Source organism: Tympanuchus pallidicinctus, unplaced genomic scaffold (genome assembly GCF_026119805.1).
Source record: "Tympanuchus pallidicinctus isolate F22 unplaced genomic scaffold, pur_lepc_1.0 scaffold8, whole genome shotgun sequence".
In the NCBI taxonomy this organism is placed as follows: domain Eukaryota; kingdom Metazoa; phylum Chordata; class Aves; order Galliformes; family Phasianidae; genus Tympanuchus; species Tympanuchus pallidicinctus.
Window position 1 is genome coordinate 51,158,073 of NW_026294802.1, and position 25,387 is coordinate 51,183,459.

At 49.8% G+C, this 25,387-nt stretch overlaps 1 protein-coding gene across 5 annotated transcripts; it reads right to left on the reverse strand.

Annotated features, from left to right (window-relative positions):
* Positions 1 to 42: 42 nt before the first annotated feature.
* On the reverse strand, positions 43 to 25,387 carry SH3GLB2 (SH3 domain containing GRB2 like, endophilin B2). Of its 5 annotated transcripts, XM_052668892.1 has the most exons (12): positions 25,067 to 25,386; positions 16,597 to 16,738; positions 16,120 to 16,248; positions 14,822 to 14,955; positions 14,249 to 14,341; positions 10,527 to 10,589; positions 6,228 to 6,251; positions 3,894 to 3,983; positions 3,317 to 3,417; positions 2,849 to 2,863; positions 2,119 to 2,383; positions 43 to 1,479 (listed from the first exon to the last, which is right to left on the reverse strand). In XM_052668892.1, exons 1-12 carry the CDS (start codon positions 25,127 to 25,129, stop codon positions 1,372 to 1,374), a joined length of 1,227 nt encoding a protein of 408 aa, XP_052524852.1. In that variant the 5' UTR covers positions 25,130 to 25,386; the 3' UTR covers positions 43 to 1,371. The 5 variants fall into 5 exon arrangements, with proteins under 5 accessions (XP_052524852.1, XP_052524854.1, XP_052524853.1 ...); XM_052668894.1 differs by lacking the exon at positions 10,527 to 10,589 and having other exon boundaries at positions 25,067 to 25,387; XM_052668893.1 differs by lacking the exon at positions 2,849 to 2,863 and having other exon boundaries at positions 25,067 to 25,384.

Sequence of the window (25,387 nt, forward strand, 5' to 3'; positions counted from 1 at the left end):
ACACTGAGCAGCCCTGAGCACACAGCAACACTGAGGCAGGAGGTCAGGCAGTTCATTTATTGGCAAATAAGTGCTGAAAACCATGAGCCCTACATACACAGGTGCTCAGTGCCCTGTTACATTAGAGTGGTCACAATGCCATCGGGGAAAGTGCAAAAGATAATAAACAAGCAAAGTTAGTTCTGACATACCGGGGGGAAGGCAGTGAACAGAAAGCCTGGTGCAGGTGAACTGCTCTTCAATCCAGCTTAAGTGGAAAACTAGTTACACAGCAACAGCAGTCCTTCAGTTGAGCTCTAGCTAAAAAGAGCATTATAGGATTAAAATGCATACACACCTTAGCACTCCCTTTGAGCTAACCCAGCACATGCACCAGGGCAGCCTGAGCTGCTGGATGTGCGTGCAGCCAGGAATGGCTCTTTGGAGGTAACAGCGAGTGGGACTGCTGCTTACTGTGCTGAGATGCACCAAGTCTGCTCACTGCTCAGATGGGAGGGAAGGTGTTGGTTACCATCACCGTCAAGGGTGAAAGTAAAGTCAGGCTCAAACATGCCTGGAACAGACGCTGAAAGAAAAGCCAGGACAACTAACACAGGGAGCAAAGCTTGTAAGAAGGCTTGTAAACTCTTTGCAGTCCAAGTAGTTTTTCAGAGGAAATGCAAGCAAGATGCGTGGTCCCTTGCACTGAGGTTTGATTTCTGCCATACAGGCCCTATGTCACTAGGTTGGTCTTCGAAGACATTTCATTCCAGCTTCAGAAGACAGTACAAATGGAAGCCATCAGGCACCAATGGAGTAAGCACAGCTCTTAGAAAGCCTTGTGTTACTGCTCTCCCTGTTGGGTTTAACTGGCTCTTAATTCTTAAATGTAGCTTCCTTGAGAGCTAGCTTATATGAGGGGGTTTGTGTGGGACATTTTCCCACTGGAATGCTCAGTGATTTGACTCAGGCTTTTCTACTGCTGAAGAACAGAGGAGAGGAGGGGCAGACAGGCGCTAGCTGACACCAAACACAAGGGAAGCGTAACTTAAACTCCGTGAGCAGCAGCTGAGGGACACAGAGTGCTGGCCCTGGGGAAGCCACGGTGATAAACAGGACTGGGGCAGAGTAGAAAAAGTAATCAGGGAATCTTGCACCATCAAGACTAACCTCAAAGCAGGCTGCACTGGTATTTATGAATTCTCAGGTGCCACTGGCCCTTTCCCACAACCCTTCTGTAACAGTTTTACCACTTCTTCCCCACAATTCCCATATTAGCAATGGAGTGCCAGCCCTGAAGAGAGCAATGATCTCTGATGAAGAAATCCATGTTAGAAGTGCCAGGAGATGAGGGGTGCATTCTGTTTGTACATTCTTCTTCCTGAGGGACGTTTAACTTAACAGTTCCAAGTAAGTGACAGGAACTTTCCCTTTCTGGTTCCCTCTTTCCCCTATGAGCCAGTCTGGATCCATGCCTGGCAGGCTGTACACAGTGATCATCTGTGGAGAGAAGACAGCATTAGACAGGACCTGCTGCAGAGCCAAAAGTTCAGTCAGATGTGTACTTCAAGAACAGCAAGTTAATTCCTGAAGTTCACTCAGTAGGCATCTGCGCTTTTTTCCCCTGGAGGCTTCCTGGAACTATTGGCAGCTTTAACAGAAGATGTACTGCCCCCTGAAATCCCTGCTACATTAAGTCAATTTGGAGAATGAAAAGGCATTTTTGCCTCCTGGATGTCTTGATAGTGCCATGTCATCCTTTCCGAAGACAAAAGTCACCAAAACAGTTTGCAGCTTGCTGAATTTCCTTTGTTCTCAGCTTGATTAGACCAGGCCTCCAGCCAGCAGCTTGTCCCACTGCTCTCAAAAGCTAGCTGGGTTTGAGAATTTGAGTGAACACTGTAAAGGGTGTTTTGTTAGCTGGGTACAACAGGATATTCCAGTAGGAAGAAAAAGGCCTATCTGGTGCAAGCATGGCCATGAGTGCAAACTCACTGCAATTCAGTGGATGTCAAGGAAAAGATTCTATTAGTACTTCCATACAGAGAGGGTTTAGGGGCAGGAAAAACCAAGACCTTGCAGAGCATGTAACAGAACGGTAGGCAATGAGAACGTTCAGTGCGAAGGGAAGGTCCTCACCTCATCTGCAAGAAGTGCCAGCTCGGTGCTGTCAGCTGCTTCGTAGTCATACAGGACCCTGGCCTTCCGCGTCCCGCTGGCAGGAGGCTTGACTTCATTTGGGTTCAGGACACTCTCTGCCACAGTATTGGGCACCCCAACAATCGTGGGGACCACTGGAATAGTAGGCACAGCGGGGAGAGTGGCGGCAGCGACAGCTGGAGGAGAGGCAGCAGCTGGGGGTGGAGATGTGGATTCTGCATTCCCTACAAACGTGCCTGAAAATCTTACACAGGAGAGAAGAGCAGAGCTGGGTGAGGCTCTAGTGGGAGGAACCAAGAAACAGGCCTTCCCTTCAGTAGCCTCAGTGCAGAGGTGATGCTGCACAGTTCCACAACAGCTGGAACGTACCTATGGTGCCCTTAAAGTAGGGAAGGGCACTCTGTTCAGATGCTGAGGCTATGTAACAAGGAAAAGTCCGCTTACTTCCAGTGCCCTGCTAAAGGACTGTCAGCAAACTTGCTGAGTATGAGTGTAGCACTAGAGATATTGCAACTGGAGGCTTTGGGGGCTCTTTACACAGATGGCAATGAACCCAGGTCTTGTTTATCTGTAGATTTTCCCCTTCTGCACTGAGGGAGTGCAGATCTGGCCCTTGCTGGCCTTGGCAGTGAGCCTGCAAAGACTCCATGGTTTGGCTGAGGTGCAGAGCAGAGCTCTTAGAACCGGTCCTGTGTAACATTTTACTTACATTTCTCCTTTGGAGCTGCAAGCATGGAAAAGAATGAAACAGGAATAGTGAGTGATCAGACAGGTCCCTCCTGGGTCAGACCGCCAGCGTAACGGTAACAGACAGAAGAGCCCTGCCAGCAGCATGGGGACGTGCTGACAGCAGCGTGGAAATGGTTCCTGCTGCAGCTGAGCACGCTCAGGCTTGTTGCGTGGCAACGGGAATTTGTCTCCTGTGTCTTTTAACTAGTTTAGAAGAACATTCAGACTCTTGGCCATCGTGGTTTGAGATGAATGTATAAATCTCAGATGAATCTAATGGTAAAGCCTGCTCCGGGTGCGTTAGCATTCATCACCACTCTGTAAGCTCAGAAGCTCTGTCAGAGCTTGGAGGGGGTTTGTAAGCTTCTGTCAAAGAGGGAGGCCTGAGCTGGAGACGACCAGATGAGGGAGTAACCCTTAGGGAAGCAAAAGTCGTTTCTTGTCTCACCTGCCCAGCTGCTTCTGCAGGTCCAGCATGTACTGATAACACTGAGCATAGTAGTTGGTCTGAGACTCCACAAACTCATGGAGACAGCGAAGATGATTCACCTGTATGGAGGACCAGAAGCCAGGCTCAGTTTGGTGCCAGGACACTTCCTGCAGCTACCAGCTAACCCTAAGGGCAGCAGATGTGTGTAGGGCAGCAGTTACAGGAGTTACATGGTTGACTTGAATATTTTTACTGTCAAGTTGGGAAAGCTGCAGGAGGCCAATGGTGATAGGAGAGAGGAGGCTGTTCCTGGCACTCCAGCAGTGTGCACGTGGGTAGTGCACAAGAGAAGAACAAGGCATTTGTGCCTCAGAAGCACCCTGAGGGCTGGGTATCCCCGTGGCACTGCCTGTGCGTGCTTCATTATGATTTTAGTGTGAGCACTCCAAGCCTTTGGAGGAGGTTGCTGTAGCATCTACATCTATGAGCTCTTCTATGTCTGCTCCTGATGAAGGGCTCATGGTCCCCTTAGCAGCTTTCTAAGAAGGAGCCAAGAGCCTCTCAGATCCCACCCCAGCTTCCTAGGAAGACTCACATGTGTGCTGCTGATCCCCTCCAGCAGCAGACGTGTCACCTCTGCCTGTCGATCAAATTCGGTCTGCGTGAGCCGCAGCTCGTGCTCTGCCTGCAAAACAGGATGGGGTGTTCAACACAGCAAAGGCAAGGGCCCCTGTTCTGCTTTTTCCAGGGGAAGCCAATACCCACCTCCTCCTCAAACCCCTCCTCCCCTTTTGGCACTGAGATGAGTGCAGTGATGGCTCGGTAGGATCCATGTGCACCTGTGACACTGAATGGCAGGCACAGGACACCCTGGGTTGGAATCCCAGCGGTCTCTGGCTGTATTTCAACTTGATTCCTGCTCAGTCATACACTGAATCACTGCAGCTCAGGGCATGACAGCTCAAAACTGATACATCAAGCCAGGATGCTCCTAAATTAGAACACGAGGTTGGAGAGGTTTTGTTAATCCTGAGATAGATGGAAAGCCAATCCTGTGCTACACCCATCCTTCTACTGCCTGTTGTAGTGCTCCAAGAACCACACAGCCAGCATTGCACATCAGCATCTGCCTCGAGCAAAGTGTCACTGGAAACAGGACAGTTCCTGGTGTCAGCATGCCTTAAGTCTGCTCCAAAGTGCAGTTGTGGAGCTCTGCTGACACCCTCTCCTATGCCTCAAGTCTCTCCAGCAGTGCCGCTTTTGCCAGTGTACTTTTTATCACCATAGAACAAAGGCTGAGGCCAAGAAGCATTTATATTAATTATTATTAATAACTGCAACTGAGATGACAATCCAGCTGCTACCACAGGCTCTCCTTTAAGGCTGGTTACTTATTTTGAGCAGGAGGAATTCAATCACGGTTATCAGAAGGCAGCTATGCAGTAGAAATTGGGAATTCAAAGACAAACTGACACCTGAGACTCACTGCTTAATAAAGAGTCTCTCTTCCCCCAGCAGCAAACAGTTTATTTCTATTATGGTAACTCTGTGCTACCAGAACACCCAGATGATTTCTTGCATGAGAAGAGCTCCAGAAGTGGCAGAGCTGTCTGAGGCTCTGCTGCCTGCTCTTCCCCCCCAGCACCACAGGTCACGGGATGACAGTCAGGCTCATTTGTCCTCCACCCGTCGTTCCTTAGCACCAAGAGGATGTGCTGGTTGTACTGCTGTATGAATAGGCTGGAAGGAATAAATGCTTTGACTGTCTTTTAATCAGATTTGCCTATTTTAAGCTACAAATGATCTATTTTCTTGCATCCTCTGTATAAAAGGGATTATTTAAAGGAGAAGAGGAGGCTGTACTAGGAAAATCTCAGTACAAAGCCTTATTAAGCACCAAGATTTTTGCTTCAGTTTGCTGAGCAGAGACTTCAGTAGTGGTAGAGCTATCTGAAACCTGTGACCAACAACAGCAACACTTCAGTCCATCCAACCAGGACTACAGGACCAGAGCCCTGCATGCCTGCAACCAAATGCAGTCAGCTCATTTGTTTGAGGGACGGAAGAAGAATTTAAAGTAAAAACAGCTGGTCTGCTCTCATAGTGCATTTAAAGTAAGGCAGCAATGGGATGCTATCATGCACAGCATGCAGGAATGTGCCATTCTACTCCCCTTGCAGTTCGGGCTACCTTCTGACTGGGGGTATCTGACACGTGAAAGGCAATGGGAAGGTGCCTCCGAAGCCCCATGCCATGCTGGAGCTCCACCCACAGTTCACCCAGGTCTTCAGTCCACCAGCAGCCCATCCATCTTCATAGATGAGTTACAAACCCAAAAACATAAACAAGATCTGGGACTTGGCCCCACGGATCCCCTCAGCAGGGGAAGTGCAGCTCACCAGACTGAACTCCATGACAGGCTCCAATCCTCCCACCCTGCCCTCCTCACAGAGCCGCTCCTTCCATCAGCAGGGGTTGCTCACAAGGAAACCCTTCTGTCCTCCTGAGCTCTGCTCAGAGCTCCTGCTCGCTCCCCAGAACAAGCAGGCAAAGGACTACTGGCTGCCCCACAAAAGGCACGTGCAGAATGGGGGCAGGCAGGGCCCTTCCCACAGGAGCAGAGCTGAACCATCACAGCACATCAGCTCCGCTCCTGTGACACCCGTGCAGGGCTCTCCCAGCTGCTCGTAATCACAAGCAGACCAGGTTTGCCTGGGAAGTCCTTCACATTAAGCACAGCCAGCTGGCTCGGGGGCAGCTTCCTCGTAAGCTGCTGTCAGAACTGCACTGAGCAGCGCAGCATCGGGGCTGGCAGCTCTGGCGCTGATTTTCCCGTATGCACACGAGTGGGGAGAAACCTGCAGCACCCGCACTGAACGCCGCCAGCGCGCCCGAAAAGGTTTGAGCACCATTTCAGCTGGGTACTTACTTTTTCCACCTCGTCGCTCCAAAGCTGTGGGGACCACAGAGCAACAGGAAAGGAGATCAGTGTTGGAGACGTCGAGAGGCACTCAGCATTAACACCAACGGGAGGGACGCTCCGTGGACGCAGCAGGCCAGCTCCAGGGACAAGCCAGCCCTTCACCCAGCAGCAGCTGCCAGGCTCGTGCCCCTTCCCCTCACTCCTGCGTTCCTGAGCTCGGTTTCACAATGGGAGAGCAAGTCTGTGCCACCACAGCCAGCACTCCAGCTTTGTTCCCTGCCAGCGTTTTTGAGATAACTGCATTTAACGAGCTCCGGGAGAACCAGAACACGGTGTTGAAGGACAGCCCTTCTTTTAGGAGTGCTGTAAGGCTGGTGAGCTGCTTGAGCCCACAAATAGGGCCTGGGGATTCTTTGAGCTCAAGCCAGAGGCCAGCAATCCTCAACCACCGGTCTAGAGAGCTCAGCTTAACGGGTTCAGAACAGGCAGCCTGCAGCTACCAGGGGTCATGTTCAGCTACAGGAAGACGGGAGCAACGGCTGGATGCTGCCTTCAAGCCAGGCAAAACATCAAGCTATTCTTTCTCACTCTCCTGCTTGGGTGTTTCCCTCCAGCCCTGTAAGTGAGAGCAGGCATCTCCTCAGACAGACTCCCTCAGAAGTCTCCCATCTCCTTTCAGTGTCTCCCACAAAGGCACATTTGGGGCAGCACAACACTGACAGCTGCTTGCTGGGATCTGGCTCCGGGACAAGAAACAATTGACAAAAGTCATGCATAGCGATGGGCAAGGGAGAAATGAGGTAGAAAAACACATTGATCTTTCCCAGGAGTCCTTGGCCTGGCCTTTCCTCAGCAGACAACTGCTCCTGAGCTCTGGCAACATGAAGGGATGCCATTAAGGCTCCCTGGAAGCACGCCAGCCTACCAACAACATCCCCATCCATGGGCGGAGGGAGATGTCCTCACCTGCTGCCTTTGCAGACCAGGTAAGTTCAGCACAGCACTGCTTGAGCACAGGTGGGATGCTGGGGTGTGAGGAGAACCCCCTCTGTTTAGGTCCAGGATCTCCCAGCTGAGCTTTGTTGCAGTTTGTTTACCAAGAACTGCCCCCAGGTGGGCTGTAGCAGCCCAGGTGCACAAACAACACCACCAGCAAAGTGAGGAACACCAGTGCTGCCACTGTGGGGGGATGGCTGGAGTAGGAAGCTGTTGATCCTGTTTTGGTTTCTGCTGGCTGATCTGTGGTTCTGCTTCTGTTTTGTGGTGAGTAGCCTGGTTGGCATCTCTTCTTTGTTTGGGCAGTTATCATGGCCAGTCCTCTGACTGCAGGCTGTCCGTGGTGCAGCACTCAGTGCAGTGGGGCCAGGTGCTTTCTCTGTCCTTCAGATGCATGTTTTGTTACTCTGAGTCACACTCTGACTCAGATGAGGCCCTGGGTTGTTCCAGCCAGGCACAGGGACATGAGCCTCTGCCCTTCCTTGGTCTAAGAGCTCCTGCTCTGGAAGAGTGATGGAGGGAATGTCTTTGCAGGCAGCTGAAAAGCAGGTTCTGGCCTGAAGTGCTGCTCTGGCATGAGGCCTCCAGAACAAGACTTACTGGAGGGCTGCAGGGGAAGCTTTTGGTCACAGGTCTTTCAATTTAGGTAGCATGGGCAGTGCTAAAAACATTTCAGGCCTAGTTGATCCTTGTAATACTCACTGAACTTTCAGCCAGTTTCACTTCTTTTTTGTCAGGCTTGCTGGCACGCTCTCCAGCTCTGAAGGTGCTTTGGGGCAGCCTGGCTCTGCCCAGATCTACCATACATCATGCATTTCAGACTGCTCAGAGGGTAGAAGAGATGGCCACGATCTGTGCCTGTCTTTCCCCACCCCAGCTCAAGCCAGAGGAACCCTCTTAGGGTACTCAATATGTTTTTCTTGGAATCGTTCCTAGGAATACACAGCATGGCAAGTGGCAGGGTCTGAGGGAAAGGGAGATTCCTTCTTAAACACAAACAAAAGGTCAGTGTGGGAGAGAGGAGAAATTGCTCCTCGGCTTCCAACTTAAATAAAACTGGGCTGAGATAAGGGACTTGTATCCAGCTGTATATATTTCCAGCTAAGCCCTCCTGTTGTAGAAGGGAAAAATACAAGCACCAGGTTATCAACCTCTCCCCAGCAACAATGTGAGTTCAGAATCCAAATTAGAGTTCAGCTGCCCCTGCTGAGGTCATCTGGACCTGGGAAGAGCTGACCTGTTTACTCACCTGGAAACTGAAATTGTTACCTGGGCATAAGCAATCCCTCCCTCCAGAAGACAACAGGTTAAAAGTAAGGTTAACAGCAACGACTGCTCTACAACATGTGTGTACTGACAGAGAGGTGGTACAAAGGACTTTGGCCTGGGAAAAAGCAAGCAACAGTATGAAATGCTCCTACACCACTGCAATGTCTGACTCCTTGGAATGAATGCTGGGATTAGAGTGTGTGCTGCAGAGCAGTCCTGCCTGCGCTGAGCTGGGGAGCAGTCGAGGCTTAGTCTGTGTTTTACTGGTTAGGGATTCCAACTGCTGTTTAAAGTCACCCTGCTTGTGCAGGCTGGATGCAAGATGGCACTCAGCCACCAGTTGCAAACTCTGAAAGAGGTATTTTGGAAGCCACAAGGACCACTGTTGGCTAGGCTGGGGTATTTTCCACTTGTGCAACCATCAAACATGATCAAAGTCAGTGCCAACTGCTTATCTACAGCAAGTGTGAGCTAGAGCCCTGCTCTGAGCTAACTGCCCCTTGCTATTTCTGCTGTCAGAGCTTCCTTAGCAGAGCTCTGAACAGGGATCATTGACCTGGGCAGAGATGTGACAGGGTGGACGCCCACAGGTTAGCAAAAACCCAAATTCATTTCCCCTGTTGTTACCTTACTTGGCATCTTAACCTGTAGCAGCTTTGCAGTATAGCAAGCAGATCAGCTTGCAGTTAGGTGATGACTAGACACATCTGACTGGACATCTGGGCACTCTGCAAGATGCTAATGCATGTTTTGCAAATGCTTTTCTTCAGGTCTGCTTTAGAAAGCTTCAAGGGATGGTCAGGATATGCTGATCTAGTCAGAGCTATTCAGAGGCAAGGAAAGCCCAGTTTCTCTTCTGATTCTCCTAGAGTTCAGTTTTAGTCCATTACTGCAGTATCTGCACTGTCCTCAAACAGACCTTTCCAGCAGAGAAGCCACAGGCTGATGCTAGCTGCATGGTAGGAGAGATGGAAACTGAATAATTGCTGCAACATCACCAGTATCAGCTTCTTCCCAGGAAGTCTCATCACCCAGCCTGCTGAAATAATGTTCCAGTTTTGTGCAAAGCTATTTCTGATCCCAGCATCACTCTCCAAGAAGGTCAGGACATCCCCCTAGGAACTAACACTGATGCTATCAGTCCAGACATACCTGTTTCTCCAAATGGGATGGGTTCCCCATTAACCAAATCAGGCTTGCTACCATGAGGGCTTTGGTTTGCAAGTAGGCTGGGCCTACTGCATTTTTGTAGATCATCCTCCCCGGCCCTTTCGGTCCCAGGTTATTCTATTAACAGGCATCAGTGTTGTTCTGAATGCTACTTAGGAAGCAAGATGATCAGTTTTCAACATTTTAACGAGAAACATAACATTGTGCAATGGGGAGCCATAAACACAGCACAGAAAGTCAATTGCTTGACCACGACCACTCAGTGCAGTACAGTGGAGATGCAACAGGCTATAAATCCACCCGGCATGTGCCTGCTTAATAGCCACCAACAGCAGATACCAGTAGGGTAGGTAATAAGTTGAAGGTAAAAAGAATTGACCTGTATTTGCAGAATAGACAAGCCTGTACTGTCAGCCTTCTAGGTTACTGGCACCATGGGTGGCAGACTCTTTCACCTTTGCTTTTCTTGACTGGCCAGAAAGCCTCCAAGCACTAAAATGACTGGTCAGCTATCAATCATGCAATGTTGTCTTTATAAGGTTGGGACCATCCAGAAAGGCTAACGTTTGAGGGATTTTTTCCTTTCAGTTGCTCTACTAACAATAAAAACACTGTCAGAAGATTCCCATTGCAAATGTGGAAACAGGGAGAGAAACCAGAAAGCAAACCAAGCAGCAAAAGTGTCAGATTGTGATAACGCGTTCCCAGAAGGGTGATCTGCATCCTTACAATTGAGTCAGAGGAACTCCAGGCATCCCATGTCACATTAAAATGTTGAAAACAGCAGAGCACCAGGTCTGAGATTTAGTCAGGTGGAGAGAGGGGCAGGAAGAGGTTGGGGGGGCAACATCTATGAGGAAGCAATCTTACCGCTGATGCGCTGGCGGAGAGAACGTAATTACGAGGTCTAGTCTCCTGAAAGTCAGGCACAGCCTAATAGGGGGAATAGAGTTTCATGTACAAGTCATGTAGAAGAGTTGACAGGAGTCAGCTGGGCAGCAGTTAGAATAAGGGGCTGCTGTTGTTTCCCCTCTGTGCTGGGAGCTTAGTTCAAATTCCCAGGATTGCAGGAGGGAATTCTCCCCACAGTATGGGCTGTGATGCTTGGAAATTGTCCCCAGGAGGAAGTTGGGTTTGTGCAAGAGGAAGAGGGCAGGCTCATGCAGTCACATCTGGTACCTGAACAGCAGTTATTTCTGCTCTTATAAACTCGCTGGACTTAGGGCTGTTAGCTCATATAGCAGCCAGTTGGAGTGCAGATGAGACAGCACAATCCTGAATGTGATTCCCACTGCCTTACAGGCATGACGTTGCTCATCTTATGTTGGCTCAGTCCGGTTGACACAACCTTCTTTTCCCTTGCTTCCCATCTATAGTCCTAGAAATATGAGGGCCTTGTCCTTGGAGAGGACACGATTACTAACATCACAGCATACTTTCCATAGTGCCTTTTAAGGAGAGACATCTACTTGTTCTTACTTTCACCAAGCCTCTCAGCATGTTTCCACCTAACAGGCTCAGGTCTATTTTCTATGAGGTGCATGGCATGACCAAACAAGATGGTTTTGCTACCACCAAAGGCAGCATGTAAGTCTTCAGCCTAGAAGTCAGAAATTCTCCAGGTCACCTTTTCAACAGCCAAGCCCCTACCCTGGCACACGAAGACTTAGCACTTCAGAGGCTTTCCTTGATGGGAATGCAGGGGATCCAGTCCATCTTCACGCATAGTGAGGGCTCATTAGCCATCATGGCGCAACCATCTTTTCAGTTAAGAAAAGATTAGGCCTCTTCCTAGAATGGCCTGTGGCTGTAATGTCACCCAGAGGTGAGCCAACCTGCTAGCCTACCTTGGGGCCATCACAGCGATGGATAAAGCCCAGCCCTGTCAGCTCTTCCTGTGTCATGGGTTGGAGAGCAAGGTGGGCACACATGTCAGCTGTAACCCTGCTTCTAAGCCTCTCAGGCCCCACATTTCCTCTCCCAGGTTAATCTCTTTGCGGCTCACCCAGATCTACTTATACCGACTGACCCGATTAGCTGGGAGCTGCAGCAGCCCAGAGCAGCTGGGATGAGTGACTGGTGTATGGAAGAGCATTCAGGCAGTCCCAGCAAGAAGAGATTTTTCAACCATCAAGGAGTTTTGGGGATGGCAGGAGGAAGCAATCAGGAGGAGTGATTCCTATTTTAAGGATAAGGAGGAAAAATGCACCAGTGAAATCTGAGGCTAGCATTGTAACTAAACCTGACTCCTCTCTGTGGTGAGAGGAGACGTTCTCCAGGAACAACTTTTTGTTTGTTTGTTTTGTTTTTGTCTTAAAATCAAAAGCAAGTTGAGAAATCTCTCCTCCCTTTTCCTGTTTCTCCACTGAATCCCAAAACTAGTCACAGCACATGGGATGAAGGAGGCAAGCTCCTCTTGCACTCCTGTGCATGGGCAAGTTGTATTTGCAAGCAGTGGTGAAAAGAAACACCTCCCTCCCCTCTCCCCTCTTACAGTAGAGAAAATGGGCAGAGCCCTGGAGCCTGAAGGCCAGCACCACAACCAGATCAACTTGCCTGTCATTGTCTCTGGACTGCCTCCCTTCCAGGAGAGGGACTCACCACCCAGATGACCTCCTCCTGCCTGGAGCCAGAGGAGCCTGAGTGCATCCTGGTGAGACCCTGCCTCCTTCATGCACTGCTTGCAAGCAGTGTTCTGAATGCCTGCTCTAAAGGAGCTACAGGCAGCTGACAAATGCTCCCATCTTTTTGGGCAGCTCTCCCTGGCAGCCGCAGCCCTGACCAGTACATGCTCCAGGGCCACTAGTGATGGGACAAAGGAGTTATGAATTTTCATTGAAAATGGGAAAGAGACAATGAGAGGTATTAAAGAAAAATCACAGCACTGTTAGCACAGTCAATACTCACATCTCCCTCACACTGAGCAAATTACAAAGAAACAAAACAAAAAGGTTAGTAAACAAAACAGCATCAACAGGAAGGACAAGGCACAAAGTCTGAGGGAAATGCACAAGCCCAGACACCCATACAGCAGCTTAAGGGTCTGGGCAGCAGCATACTTGGAGGTCAGTCACAAGACAGAAGCTGTGGGAACACAAGTTTTGCACTACAAAGGAGAACAGCAGCAAGAGAGAGGTGAGCTGGGGAAGGTGTGGTGCTTAAGGCCAGCTTGGATGGAGAGGTATGGCACAGGATTCCAGGGAGCACTGCTCTAATCATGAGTTAACCTGCCTGATGCTGAGGCAGCAGTTCACCCTTCCTTGCCTTCACTTGTGCCTTGTCCCCTGGTAGGCAGTAAGGGGCCTTGAGGACTGAGGCCAGGGACTTCCCCCTCAAGCTAAGCTGGGTCAGAGCTGGGTGCCCACAACAGCAGCTGAGGTCTCTCTTCTGTTGTGCTCTTCTGCGATCTGTTTCAAAGAAGCAGAGCTATTCAAGCACAGCTTGGAGAGCCTTAGAGTAGCTCTGCATCCTCTCTGGAGAGCATCAGCACTGCAGTTCCAGGGGGAGACCAGGTTTCTCTTCTCTAGCTACAGGAAATCTCCACCCAAGGGTCCTTCTACAGCTGAGAGGCCTTGGGATCACTTCATGTTGGAAGCAAGGTAAAGAGGAAGAGAGTAGAAAGGGAGGAAGCATACGAGCTCTCTAAATTCCTGTTCTGACTTAAGCCCAAGATAATGCAGCAGTCACTGCTCCCACTTGCAAGTCCTCACATCAACAGTCAGAGCAGTACAAGATGGCAATTTGCCTCAACAGGGTCCTTCAGGGAACTCATCTATGTCCAGCTGCATTCTCTCTGCCTCCTGCTACCTGGTCTCTGCCCAGAGAACAGCCCTGAGCTGACAGGTCTCAGCCTCAGAGACCTTTGCAGTCCTTATTCCACATCTTCATTTTTCAGGTCTGTGGAACACTGGCTTAGCAGTTCCCTTCTGCACTGTCCTGGGAGCTTCATGTTTACCAGCCATGAATTCTCCAAAGCCAGAGGGGAATACCAGCCTGTAACCAGACAGCACCATGAACAATGAGAATAGAGAGGCTGAAGTAAGGGCTTCTTGTTAGCCAGTCTGACCCTGGCTGCCCCTTACAGGCTGCCTCAACACTTCTGCCTGGGAAAGAGCAAATTGGCCAAATCATAACTAGTCTGAAATCCTGGTATTCCTGCAGAGCCCCAGCAAGCTTTCCTCTTGTACACCTTCCAGCTCAGCTCTCTCTTTGCTTGCTTTCAGGTCCCCAGGGAGATTTAGCAAGTCCTCAGAAGATATGGCCTTTTAGTTACTAACACAAATCACCCAGCTAAAACCCAAACTGCCAGGAACCATTGTCAGTCAGAAGACAGCAACATGGCTTAAGTGTGAGTTTCCAACCTCTGGCAGCTCAGAACTATTTCTTCCAATACCTTTCCCATGGAAGGGTATCTGAGGAACAGACGCGTTGTGCCTGCTCACAGTTCCCTTCCATGCCAGATGAGAAATGCTCCCACCTATGCCTGCCAGAGCCAGGGCATAGTAGGGCGGCCTGACTTCTGTCCAAAAAACTGCTCATGTGGGTCAAACCTTGTGACCAGAAGGACAGGGGGAATGAGGGAAAAAAGTTACCGCTGCTTTTGCTTCTGCGGCTTTGGCTTTCTTCAACCTTGCTTTGCAGGCATCCAGATCCAGGCGGCGGTTCTGCAGGATCCTTCGCTCTTTCTGGAAGAGACAGAAAAGGGGATAAGAGAGGGTGATTAGGAGTTGCTGGGAAGGGAAAGGACCAATGTATCATTTGGTAATCAAGCCTATTTTCTTAGCAGAAAGTGCCTCTGAGAAACAAGCAGTTGCTATGCTCTTAATAGCAAGAGTTTTGTGCCTGCTGTTAGGGATACTGTTAGGCTAACTTTCTGGAGAGAGGGGAGCCTGTGGGCTTGTGGTACCCACTAAGCTGCAGGGGTCAAGAAAGGACTCACCTCCCTCATGCAGATCAAATAGCAATCCTTCCTTGTGGCAATGGGAGCCCTAAAGAGAACCAGGATGGGCATTCCTCCTTCCTTGTGTTCTCCAAGGAGAGAGATGTGAGGTCTTCCTTTCTCATAGGGAAGGAGAATGCATTTTTCCAGCACTACATCCCCCTTCCCCTGCCCTCCTTGTCTCTGGTAAGGTGATGAGCTCCCCCTTCCCTGCTCCCACACTTACAGATATGGTTCGCCAGTCCCCTTCCAGGAAGTTGCGCAGTGGTGTCAGGAAGTTGATGGAGGCGGAGTGGATGAAGTCCCGTTCTGCTGCACCTAAGCGCCTTTGAGTCTCTCCAACTTTTATCAAGGTCTTCCCTGCAACAATGGGAGCCTTCAATTCCAGGAGAAACCAATTAACAGTGCATTGGCCTGAGCCAGCTCACCCACTGTGACCAGGCTCCAGTGCTGGGGAACACAAGGGTCAGTGTACCGTGCCTGGATAAGGTGACCATGCCCATACCACACCAGCTTTAGTCTTAACTTCAGTCTGCCTTTAACTTCTGACCCCCCCCTCAGCCACTCCCAAATGCAGCTTTGATCTCATCTATCTGCTGAGGCACTTATTCCCTTCATGTTCTTTTTCTGCTACACCTGATTGGACAGTATAATCTTTGCCTTATAAACAGAAGCACAGGAACAGAGCAGCAAACTAAAAGCACCAGAGCAGAAAAAATGAGTTGATTAGGATCCAGTTGAGGCAGTGCTGGCTATAGATGCAGTTACAGCTGTTCTGCCTGTAATAGGGTTTGCTATTGAATAATTATTGATTTGGAGAGCCATAACAAAGCTCATAGCAGAAAGCAAGGACAGCTGGAAGTTAAGGCTGTGCTTCTGTGCAGGTCTGCTGCTTGAAGAAGCCCTAGAGGGGGGGAACCGTTGTGATTTAGGAACAGAAAGATAAGCTGTATGATCAGTAAGGGGCTTGTTAAGGCTTGTAGCCAAACACTGACCTTCCCAAATATGTTGTCCAGTTCTCTTGCTGGAGAAAGATTTTATTCACACCCTCCCTCATGGGACACACTCAAAGGAAAAATAGAGAAAGCTAAGGCCATTTCAGTGCAACTCCTTGCTCAGGTTAATTTAGAAAGTCATGGAAACAGCATCAAACAGCTTCTGTCTCCTGCAACTAGTTCCACTGGCTACCATGGATCAGTATGTCTTTGTTTCCTTTCTAGCTCTGTCAGGCTTGAGGACTGTAGAAGAGATAGGGAGAACCCCGTCCTCTTTACCCATCAACAGAGGATGTTTTGCTGCAGAGTAGGATTGCTTTTCTCTTCCTGGTGGGCTGTTTGCTGCCACAGTAGAGCAGACTCTCCTCTTGCAGTAGTACTGATAAATCAATAGGCAGGATGCCACGGGTGGAGCAGGCCACCCTGCTTCAAGAGGCATGCTGTGGAAGTCTTAACCAGAACAGCAGTTCTGGTTAAGACCACCTTTAAGGAAGTGATGGATTTACAGGGCTTAGGCAGGCTGACTTACCATAAGGTGTCCCTGGCCCAAAGTCATTAGCTGCCTCTGTCATGTACTGTGCCAGCAGCTCCCCATTGGTGACCCGGGAAGGAACCTTCCGGTCAAGTTTCTCATAGAGGAATTCTTCTACTCTGGCACCTGAAATGAGTCACCAGTGGTTACAGGATGGAAGATGGAGAGACCCCTGGAACCATCATTCATGGTGGCCAACCCCCACAGTCCTCAATCGTGCACTGAACAGCAAACACCAGCTCTGGGAGAAGTGTTCCCACCCTTCCAGCCACCTCCCAGTCCTCAGGAGCACTGCCAGACTGAGCAGGGCAGCAGCCAGCCACCTTCTATTACACAGAGAATGAAGGACAGGTTCCACAAAGACACACTTGTAGCTCCAACAACCCATTGGAACAGGGCTTTCTGCCAGAGGGCATGTCCTAATATTGAGGTGTAAGTGATGGCTGTCCTTCAAGGATTAAAAGTTGGACTTACTAGGGTTTGGCTGCAGCAGAACTTCAGTCTGGCGTAAGATCTTCTCTGTCCAGTTCTTAGTTGAGTCTGCCCTGGCCAGGAGGTTTTCAAAGTGGGCATCTAATTCAGTCTTCTCAGCCTGGCCCAACTTTTCCTCTGTAAACTGCAGGAAAGAGGTAGTCATTAGAAGGTCACTTTTACTAAAGCAAAATTATGATATGCTACAGAGCTGTTAAGAGCCACCAAGGGCTGCAAAGCCTTCAAAGCACCATTCTTTGTTATCAGGCATCTTTCAGGGGAAGAGAGCAATTTTTTTTACCCAAGAGTAGAACAAACATTGAGTTAAAAATAGAGCCCGTGTTTGAGCAGTGTAAGAATAAGTAACTTTTATAGAGGAAAATAGTCTGGTACATAATATTCTACTTGTGAGAAATCTATTTAAACAGGCACATGGCTTGCAGTACTTCGTGCTGGAGAGCAACATACAGCCCCCAGATGAGGCCAAGTGTTGTTTCCCTTTACCTCCTCCTAAGCAGTCCTAAGTTCTGCAGACCCGATGGGATCAGAAATGCTGCTACCATCTCACAAGCCAGGCTCTATTCCTGTCTTGTTGGACAAGCACATGCACCATGCCTGCTTCACTGCAGGGCTCGTGCCTGCCCACTCAGCCATCAGACTGAGTTCACCTCCCAGCTCGCCTCCTGCCTTGCTGGCGTGAGCTGTTGACTGACCCTGTGGAGCTTAGGGAGCCTTAAACTCAGGATTTAGATAGAAATGCTTCCAGCAAGTGATAGTTTGATGCTTCCTCTAGGATATGTGGTGGCTGGGTGGGTTCTGACGCAGGGCATTAAGAAAAATAATGGCGTCCAACTTCTCTCAGCACTCAGATTCCTACTGGCAAGAGACTGTCACTCCCTTCCCCGTTCCCGTAGGTATAAAACTAGCAGCAGGGAAAAGCAGGCTGTGCAGTGCTCTGTGTTTTCATAGTGGGCAGTGGCACCTGACAGAAGATTTGTCACTCTGGAAGTGCAGTGTCAGATGGCCTGGGCACCCCCTGTTGCTTCCTTGGGAGACTTCTGAGAGAAGAGCCTATTCCCTCTCTTCCCAATCCCATACTTCATTTGTCCCAGTGAAGCTGTCCAGTTTCTCATTTTAAAGCATAATTTCCTGCTCTTGATGGAACCAGCATCTTGCTAGATCACACTAACAGACTCTCGTGCTACTTGGGACCCTGTTGAGGCTGCACTCGTCCTTTTAGCCCTTGTTGTTGGCTCCTGGTGCCACTGCTCAGTTATCAGGATGTCGTACTGCACAACAGCTGGCACAGTCAGGTGCCGAGGGATTAAAGCCTGGCCAAAACTCTCAGGTGAAACACAAGTCCTGTCTAATTGCCACTTGCACTTTCTTTCCACACCTCACAGCTCAGTTCTAGATGGCTAACAAGCTCACTTCATGGGGTTTTGGTCTTCTGAAAGACTTTGTGGCAAGCTCTGCTCCCACAGCATTGGAGCTGCCCAACAGCTCCATGCATGCATATCCAGGACAATGTTGGGAACAAGGTCAGAAAGAGCAAGCCAAGGGCCAGCTTGTGAGGCAAGCAAACAAGCACTTAGGAGCCCTGAAAGCAGCCATGTGCAAATATTGCTAGATGTCCAAGATAGGCAAGTCCTGCAGGCATGTTTGCACAGTGACCTGTTTGGGTAAGATTCAAGCTAGAGCCAGGAAACTTTTGTCACATGTCTGTGGTGAAGGATGCTGAACTGCAAGGATGGCTCCATTCCCTCCTGCAGCCTGGTGAGGATAGAGGAGTCTCACCCAGGCATGACCAGGCATTGCTTCATTGGTCTCCTTCTCAGCACCAGCAGCCTCTGGTTATCAGTGTTTATTTTCAGCTCATTCTTGCCACAGCCCTGTGGCTGCTGCTGGACATGGCTAAAAGCTGATCCAAGGTGAGAGGGTGTTTGTATTGCTTTGTGTTCAATTTCTATGATTGTCTCTGGGGGACACACAAGGCTATCAGACGTGTGTGAGCAGCTGAAGCTTTTCCTCTGTCACTGTTGGAAGCTCAGGGCTGTTTTCAGACTCTGCCAGGCAGGGCTGAGTCACTGCCATGCAGCAAACTGGGACTACCCAGGTATTTGGCACCAATACTGGAGTCATCTGTTTAAGAGCTTTCTTAAACAAGCCAAGTCTCTCTGATGCAAGCATAACAGTCTCCCTTGCCCCCCTTTCCCAGACAGCTTTTTGAGAACTCATCTCTTTCAAGCCCAGCTCTTCTTCTTCCTGCAGTTCAAACACATCCTGCACCAGCATCTGCCCTGGAGCTGTCAGCCCAGCCCTGATTCCTCATCAGCTGATTTCAGCCTGCTTCTTACAGCACTGCTGCAGAGTCAGATCACTGTGAAGCTGTGATGGATGCCTACCTGTGCGACCTGGTGTAGGGAACCTGCTTTGGCAGGGGGGTTGGACTCGATGATCTCTGGAGGTCCCTTCCAACCCCTACAATTCTGTGATTCTGTGAAGCCCTCCACGGTGCTATAGCCAGGACCTTGAATCAGTTCAGCCCTGGAGAGCTTTGCTATAGTCACAAGCAGCAGCTCCAAGCATCACTGTACTTCACTGTTTTCTGCAGCCTACCCTTTCTCCTTGTGCTCTGGAAGTATGGATCACTATGGAGCATTTGGTCAGAGAGCAGCCAGGATTCATAGTCATTCTGTTCTTATCTCACATTAAACACTATAGCTCTTTGTCTTGCACAAGGGTTGAGGACACATCACGGTCACTGCAAGCCTAGGCCATGCCAGAAGGGGAGGATGGGCAGGAATCTGAGTCACACCCTGCAGCTCCAAAGGGTCAGGCCAGAAAATTTCTTATTCAGGCTTTGTTTCAGGCTCGAAAAACAGGGCATGAATGTTATGAAGTGGGTGCAAGAGCACGGGATGCTGCAGCTCACACACAGTGAGGCTGTTACTCCACTTCCAACCTAATTCCCTTAGTGCCTCCCTCAGCCCTACCTCCAAGTTGGCCATGCTGCAAGGTTCAAACTTGGGCAGAGCCTCAGGGCATTGGGCCCACCTTGCTGTGGATTGCTGCAGGTGCCTCTTTCCTCCCCCACAGCACACTTCTGTCTCTTCACCTGCACAGTCTGACCACCCTGGAACTGCGTAGAAAGTTGTTGATTCAGCTCACTTCTTCTCTAATAGGACTTTTCAGGTGGAGCTGAGAACTCACAGCATTACTGGGTGAAGGGGAGAGCAGGACCACCTCTTTCAGCAGCAGCTTGCAGCAAGATCACATGAAAGCAACAGCCAGCAAAGGAGATTAGAGGTAAATTACACTGCCTTATCCTATGAGCTGGTTCTCTCATGTCTGGTGCAAGTGGAGATCTAAGCTTTCAGGTGGCAACAGGTCTCAGCTGCTGATGCCCTTACCTGGCTGCCTAAGTCAGTGTTGCCAGGGAAAAGCAGGGTAGAAAAACAGCAGTTTGTGAAATCTGGTTGCTCAAGTGATCCAAGCAAAACTCCTCCACACAAAGGATTTTTGTTGCTAGGAATTTGTTTCTATAACACTTACAAAAATTTGATTGTGTTTTTCCTTCCCACTGGACAGATATAAGACTCCACTGTGAGGCTTTGAGATGCAGGGGAACAGACAGGCTCACCATACAGTCACAACCCTTAACTGTGAAAAGGCAGACTGAAAATATTTCGGATCTTTCTGCTCCTGTACCAGAAGCACAGTTGTTTTTTTTCCAGCTCCAAATACATCAGACTGGTACAAATGGGAACCTTATTTGGACGTACTAAAGTTGCCCTAAGGCTTGGTGCAAAGCCTGTGCAATTGCAGTGCCTGCAAAGAACCATAAACTCCTCAGTCCTGCTGAAAGAGAACTATTCCCACTTGTTTTCTAGAACCTGGTGGCTGGAGAAACAGCCCTGCCCTGAACCAGCTCCAGGATCCTCGTCCTGGGATCAGGTAATGGTGCTGTGAGACTTCCTGGTTTTGCTGTAAAAGAAACAGTCCTGCAGCTGACCCAGTTGAGCACCAGTTCTGTTTTTGTGCAGGGAAGCTGATGAAGTGATTAATAATGCAGGGCAGCCTTTTGCTGAGTGCCATTCTCACTCTCCAGGAAGAAGAGAGTCATGCTGCATTCCAGGGCATCAATAATTCAGCCAAAGGTTGGGTTTCCTCTGGGAGGCATGGCTGGCCAGCAGGAATGCTAGCTGCATTATTCGAGACCAGGTGGACACACAAGCTGGCAGATCAGGAGAGCAACTTGGGCAACAGGCAAAGATCACAGACAGCATAGCTGAGCTGGACTACAGTTAAGGCAGCTACATTCACAGCTTGGGGAAAACTGCTCTTTCCCTGTGAGAGCAGTTAAAGACACTGCTGGGAATTCAGGAGAGTGAGCAAGCAGAGCTGAGCTGGATGTGTCCCTCTGCACTACAGCTGTGCCTGCAGCCTACCTACTTATGGCCACCAAGGTTAGGCTTTAAAATAGCACATACATTGTTTTCTTTGCTGAAAGCATTAGCACCTTTCTCTCCTTAAAGGCAAAGGGAATAAACCCCACTGCTGCCACATCTGTTCTACACAGTGCAGCCTGACTGACTGCTGTCTTCCAGGCTTGTGCAATTTCTCCTTCAGCAGGCCCAGGCTGGTATGCTGGCAGCTGTCAGGGTGGCTGCAGCCCCCTTGCAGGGCAGCTGGTGGCAGAATTCAGGCCATTATCCCACTTGCAGGGTCACAGCTTTTTCAGCTGAACATTATTTATGAGGCATCATTATAGGGTGATTGTATTCCACCTTAGGTCATAAGGATCGAACCAGAGCCAGGAGTCTGAAATCAGGAACTGTCTGCTGCACCTGCCAGTGCATTTGGGCCATTGGATTTTCTGAAGCATCTTAACATGTTTTTTCATGCCCAGGGTATATTAATATTTGCACTTCTGGTGATCAGAGATAGCTGAACTGATTCTGCCACAAGAAGACCTCCCATAGGGCTGCATTAGGAAAGAAACTTTTGCCACTTAATCAGCACCTAAAAGTTATCTGGATCTCAGTTGCTTGGGAGTGTTTGGTCACTGGGAGTCAGAAAAGCTAGGCTATGGGCCAAGTAAAATTGTGCTAGAGGACAGAAGGAAGCCATTAACAGGACAGCTTTGTTAACTTAGGAGCAAAACAGTGAGGAAAGGATGCAATCCTTCCCTTGAGTATTAATGGACATGTTTCTAATGGAAACATGCTGTCTTGTGCCTCTTGCCTTCACAATCCTCTCCTGAAGTCACCTTCTGTACTCTTGATTTTTAAGGTGTCCAGTAGCCAAGGTGTTATCGCCATTAAGGTCAGAAAGCAGAGGGGAAAAGTCTACTTTATCACCAGAGTTCAGGGAGGTGGAAGAGTCCATCTTTCTCCAGGAGCCTTAAGATGGAGCAAGTCAAGATATAGCTGCTAGTGGTAACTTCAGTCAGCACCCACTGACTTTCCATCAGAACTGATAGAAGACAGACACCTACAATTATTTCCAGACATCCCTCAGAAAATCTGGCTTGCAGCCTGTCTAGAGCAGAGACATCCAATGTGTCACCTTCAGAAGAATTGATGCTAACTCCTACAGGGAGGCCAGAACTGCCACCATAACGTTCTCTGAGGAGGTTTGGGATCAAGCCCATTTACTGATAACTGGAAGATGCAGGTGACAAAAAAAAAAAGTTTTATTCTTCTTCAGTGAAGGTAAGAATGTGTGAAGCCTGTGTGCAGGTGCCAGAGCTGTTAGGGATGTAACTGCATCCCTTGGAGGATGCTAACTAGATAGCGGCAGCTGGTGAAACAAGTGTCAGTATAGCAAATCCTCATCTGGGATTCTGAATCCTAGAAAAGCTTTAATCCACGCAGTTGTACAAGCCTACGAGTTTATTTCCCACTCTCATGGCATCAGAGCTTACAACTACCCTTTTCCTAGAGTTTAGCTTGTAACTGCTCTGCTTTTGTGATGCATTTTCTGAGAGCATAAGAGATGCCATAAAGCCTGCAGGACACTGCCTTGTGGGGGATTACACAGCCTGTTAAGATAGTTACTGCATACACAGCTATGGAGAAACCCTGCACAGCTCCTTCCCCACAGCTGTGTCTGCCCTGCTCCTGTTGGATCCCCTGTTGTGTCCCCTGCTCCAGGGGAGGGCAGTCCAGCAAGGTGCCCTGATTCTCCTCAGGTTGGAGACTGGCCACGTGGTGCCTGAGGTAAGAAAAGCCATGTAATGGTGGCAGTGGTTTGCTGAGGTCTTTTGTCACGACCCAGGTTAAGCCTAGGCCAAAAATCCCTCCTGCCCTTTAGCCAGCACCTACCTCAGGTTTTATCTGGCAGGTTTCAAAACTGGGACTGTAGCTGGACTAAGCCTCTGGAAATCACTCCAGAGCTGGTTTCCTGGCCACCTTCTGGCTCCTTTTCCCCCCTCACTTCAGAAGGCCCAGCAGTGCTACAGCCCTTTTTTTCCATACAAGGTAAACTGTCATGCACTGGCCAGACACCTCAGCCAGACAGCAATTGCTAATGCTGTCTGAGTGGCACAGCACATAATGGCCAGTCCATTTATCTCCCAGTTGCTGCAGTTCCAGTAAAGCAGCATTTTGTTAAACGCCTGGAGCTGAAGAAAGCATCCCCAGAGCTAGAGAAAACTGAGCTTATTCAGCCAGGTCTTATTCATGGGGAAAGATCTTCTGTGCTGAAGTGGCTGCTACAAACCCAATCTTCACCGCCAACTGCAGACCGTACCTGCTATTTCTGGCTCTTGGTAGTGGCAGAGCAGTGCTCACCCATGCTGGATGAGGACTCTTTGGGGACAGCCCAGATGGGCCTGCTTACCCCAGCGATCACTTTTCAGAAAGTGGTTCTCCATCTCAGTGAGGCCATTCCTTCCAGCCTCCTTGTCTTGCACAAACACATGCATCCTGCCTACAAGTAACAGTGACCATTTTGTTTCAAGTAATTACTACTGTAACTACTCACATTAATATTCATATGCAAGATGATGCGGAGTAGGTGTAGCAAGCAGAAGCCACTACTTATAAACGCCTCCTTGCTCTAGAATGGTGTGCAGACACTGCTCCTGTGCCTGTCTCCTTCCTACGCCTTGAAGCTGAAAAACCACTTATCAGAGACTTAGAATACATCTTCCAAACATGCGATTTCTTTACAGTATTTCTTCCTTTCTTCTGCTACCAAGGCCATTTGCATGAGAACAGCATCTTTAAACCTTCCATCTGCTCCTTATTTTGCACCTGTAGTTAATATTTATTTCTTCATAACATATGACTCATTGGCAAGATTACAGGAGATGGTATCTGTTTACAGGAGACCAGTTTCTAAAAGAGCCAGGATTATTCCACTGCACAGGCCATTTGGAACGAGACAGCGCTGCTCTGTTTGTTTGTCAACCCCCACAGCATGGGTAGAACAAGAAGCCCAGTCCCAAAATCACCAGCAGGAGTTCAGCTCTCAGGCAGGATGCCAACCAGCTCTGATTTGCCCCTCTCCTCTCTTGCCTGCCCAGGGACAGTTTCCCAGTTACACCTGAGGAGCAGGAAGGCTCAGCAGCCACCTCTCAGCACCTGCTGCACACTTTATTCCTCACAGGTAGCCAAGTTTCTTCAGTCTGTGGTTTTGGGACATCACTGCCTCCCGGGCAGGCTCCTGATACCAATGGTTTGATGCCACTTTAGACCAGAGAGACATTGCCTGCTCGGTCTCAGCAGCCCCTTCCCATCTCTGACAGCTCTGTGTTTTGTCGGGTCCTGGCAGCTTCTGCAACCTGACCTCCTGGATGACTGAATTGCCAACCATAAAATGCCACTTCCACCCACCTGCCTGACAGAAAGGCACAGACCCCCAGCAGGCCAGCTCACCTGCCTAGGTGCAGTTAACAGCTATCTACAAGATGTAAAAATAGCTTAAGGATAGCAACCACAGTGCAACCAGCATTCACCCCTTTTCCCTGCCTCAGACCCTGCAGCAGCCAGAAGCATCCCTGCTGCTATTGCCCCTTTATGGAGCACTGCCTGGCCTCCCCACCCAGCCCAGGAACACAGCAGCAGCAGGGTTCAGCTCTGCTCCTGCTGCACGTCACCCAGCACTGCTCACTGCAGATATAGCTATGCAAGACTCAATACCAGCCCCAAATCCCTTTTCTACCTTCAAAAAAGCTGGAAAAAAACTAAAACAGAGCAACAAAACTGCCCTAAGCCTGTAACTTGTGTTTTAGAAAGGCTCCCTGTGCAGATCCTGGGCTGTACAGTGCGGGATGCTCCGTGCCCTGAGGCGGAACGGAGGAACGGGGAAGACGGCTGCAGGCCAGCGGGGGGAGCAGCCCAGGGCTGGGGCACCCTGCGGTGCTTCCCCTCCGGGCCCGAGGACTCCCCCACCCCCAGGGCTCCCCACTCCCCCCAGTGTGCCCCGTTGCCGTGGCGACTCTCCAGCCCTACCCCCCCCCAACCTGCATGGCGCGGGAGAAGAAGACGCCCGCATCCGACGCCAGCTTCTTCACGTTGAAATCCATGGCGATCAGCGCTGCCGCAGCCACCTCCGCCGCGCCCCCGCTGTCACCGCACCCGCCGCTCGGACCTTTATAGCACCGATCGATGCTTTCCCCGAGCGGCGCCGCGGCCTCTTAAAAGGGCTTTGTCTCCCAGGTGGGGCCCCGCGGCTCAGAAACAGCCATGCGGGCAGCGTGGTATCCAGCGGGCAGCGCCGGAGAGTAGCGTTACACCGCGGGCTCTCAGCCGGGCCAGGGGAAACGGGCTGCGGCTCGAGAGGC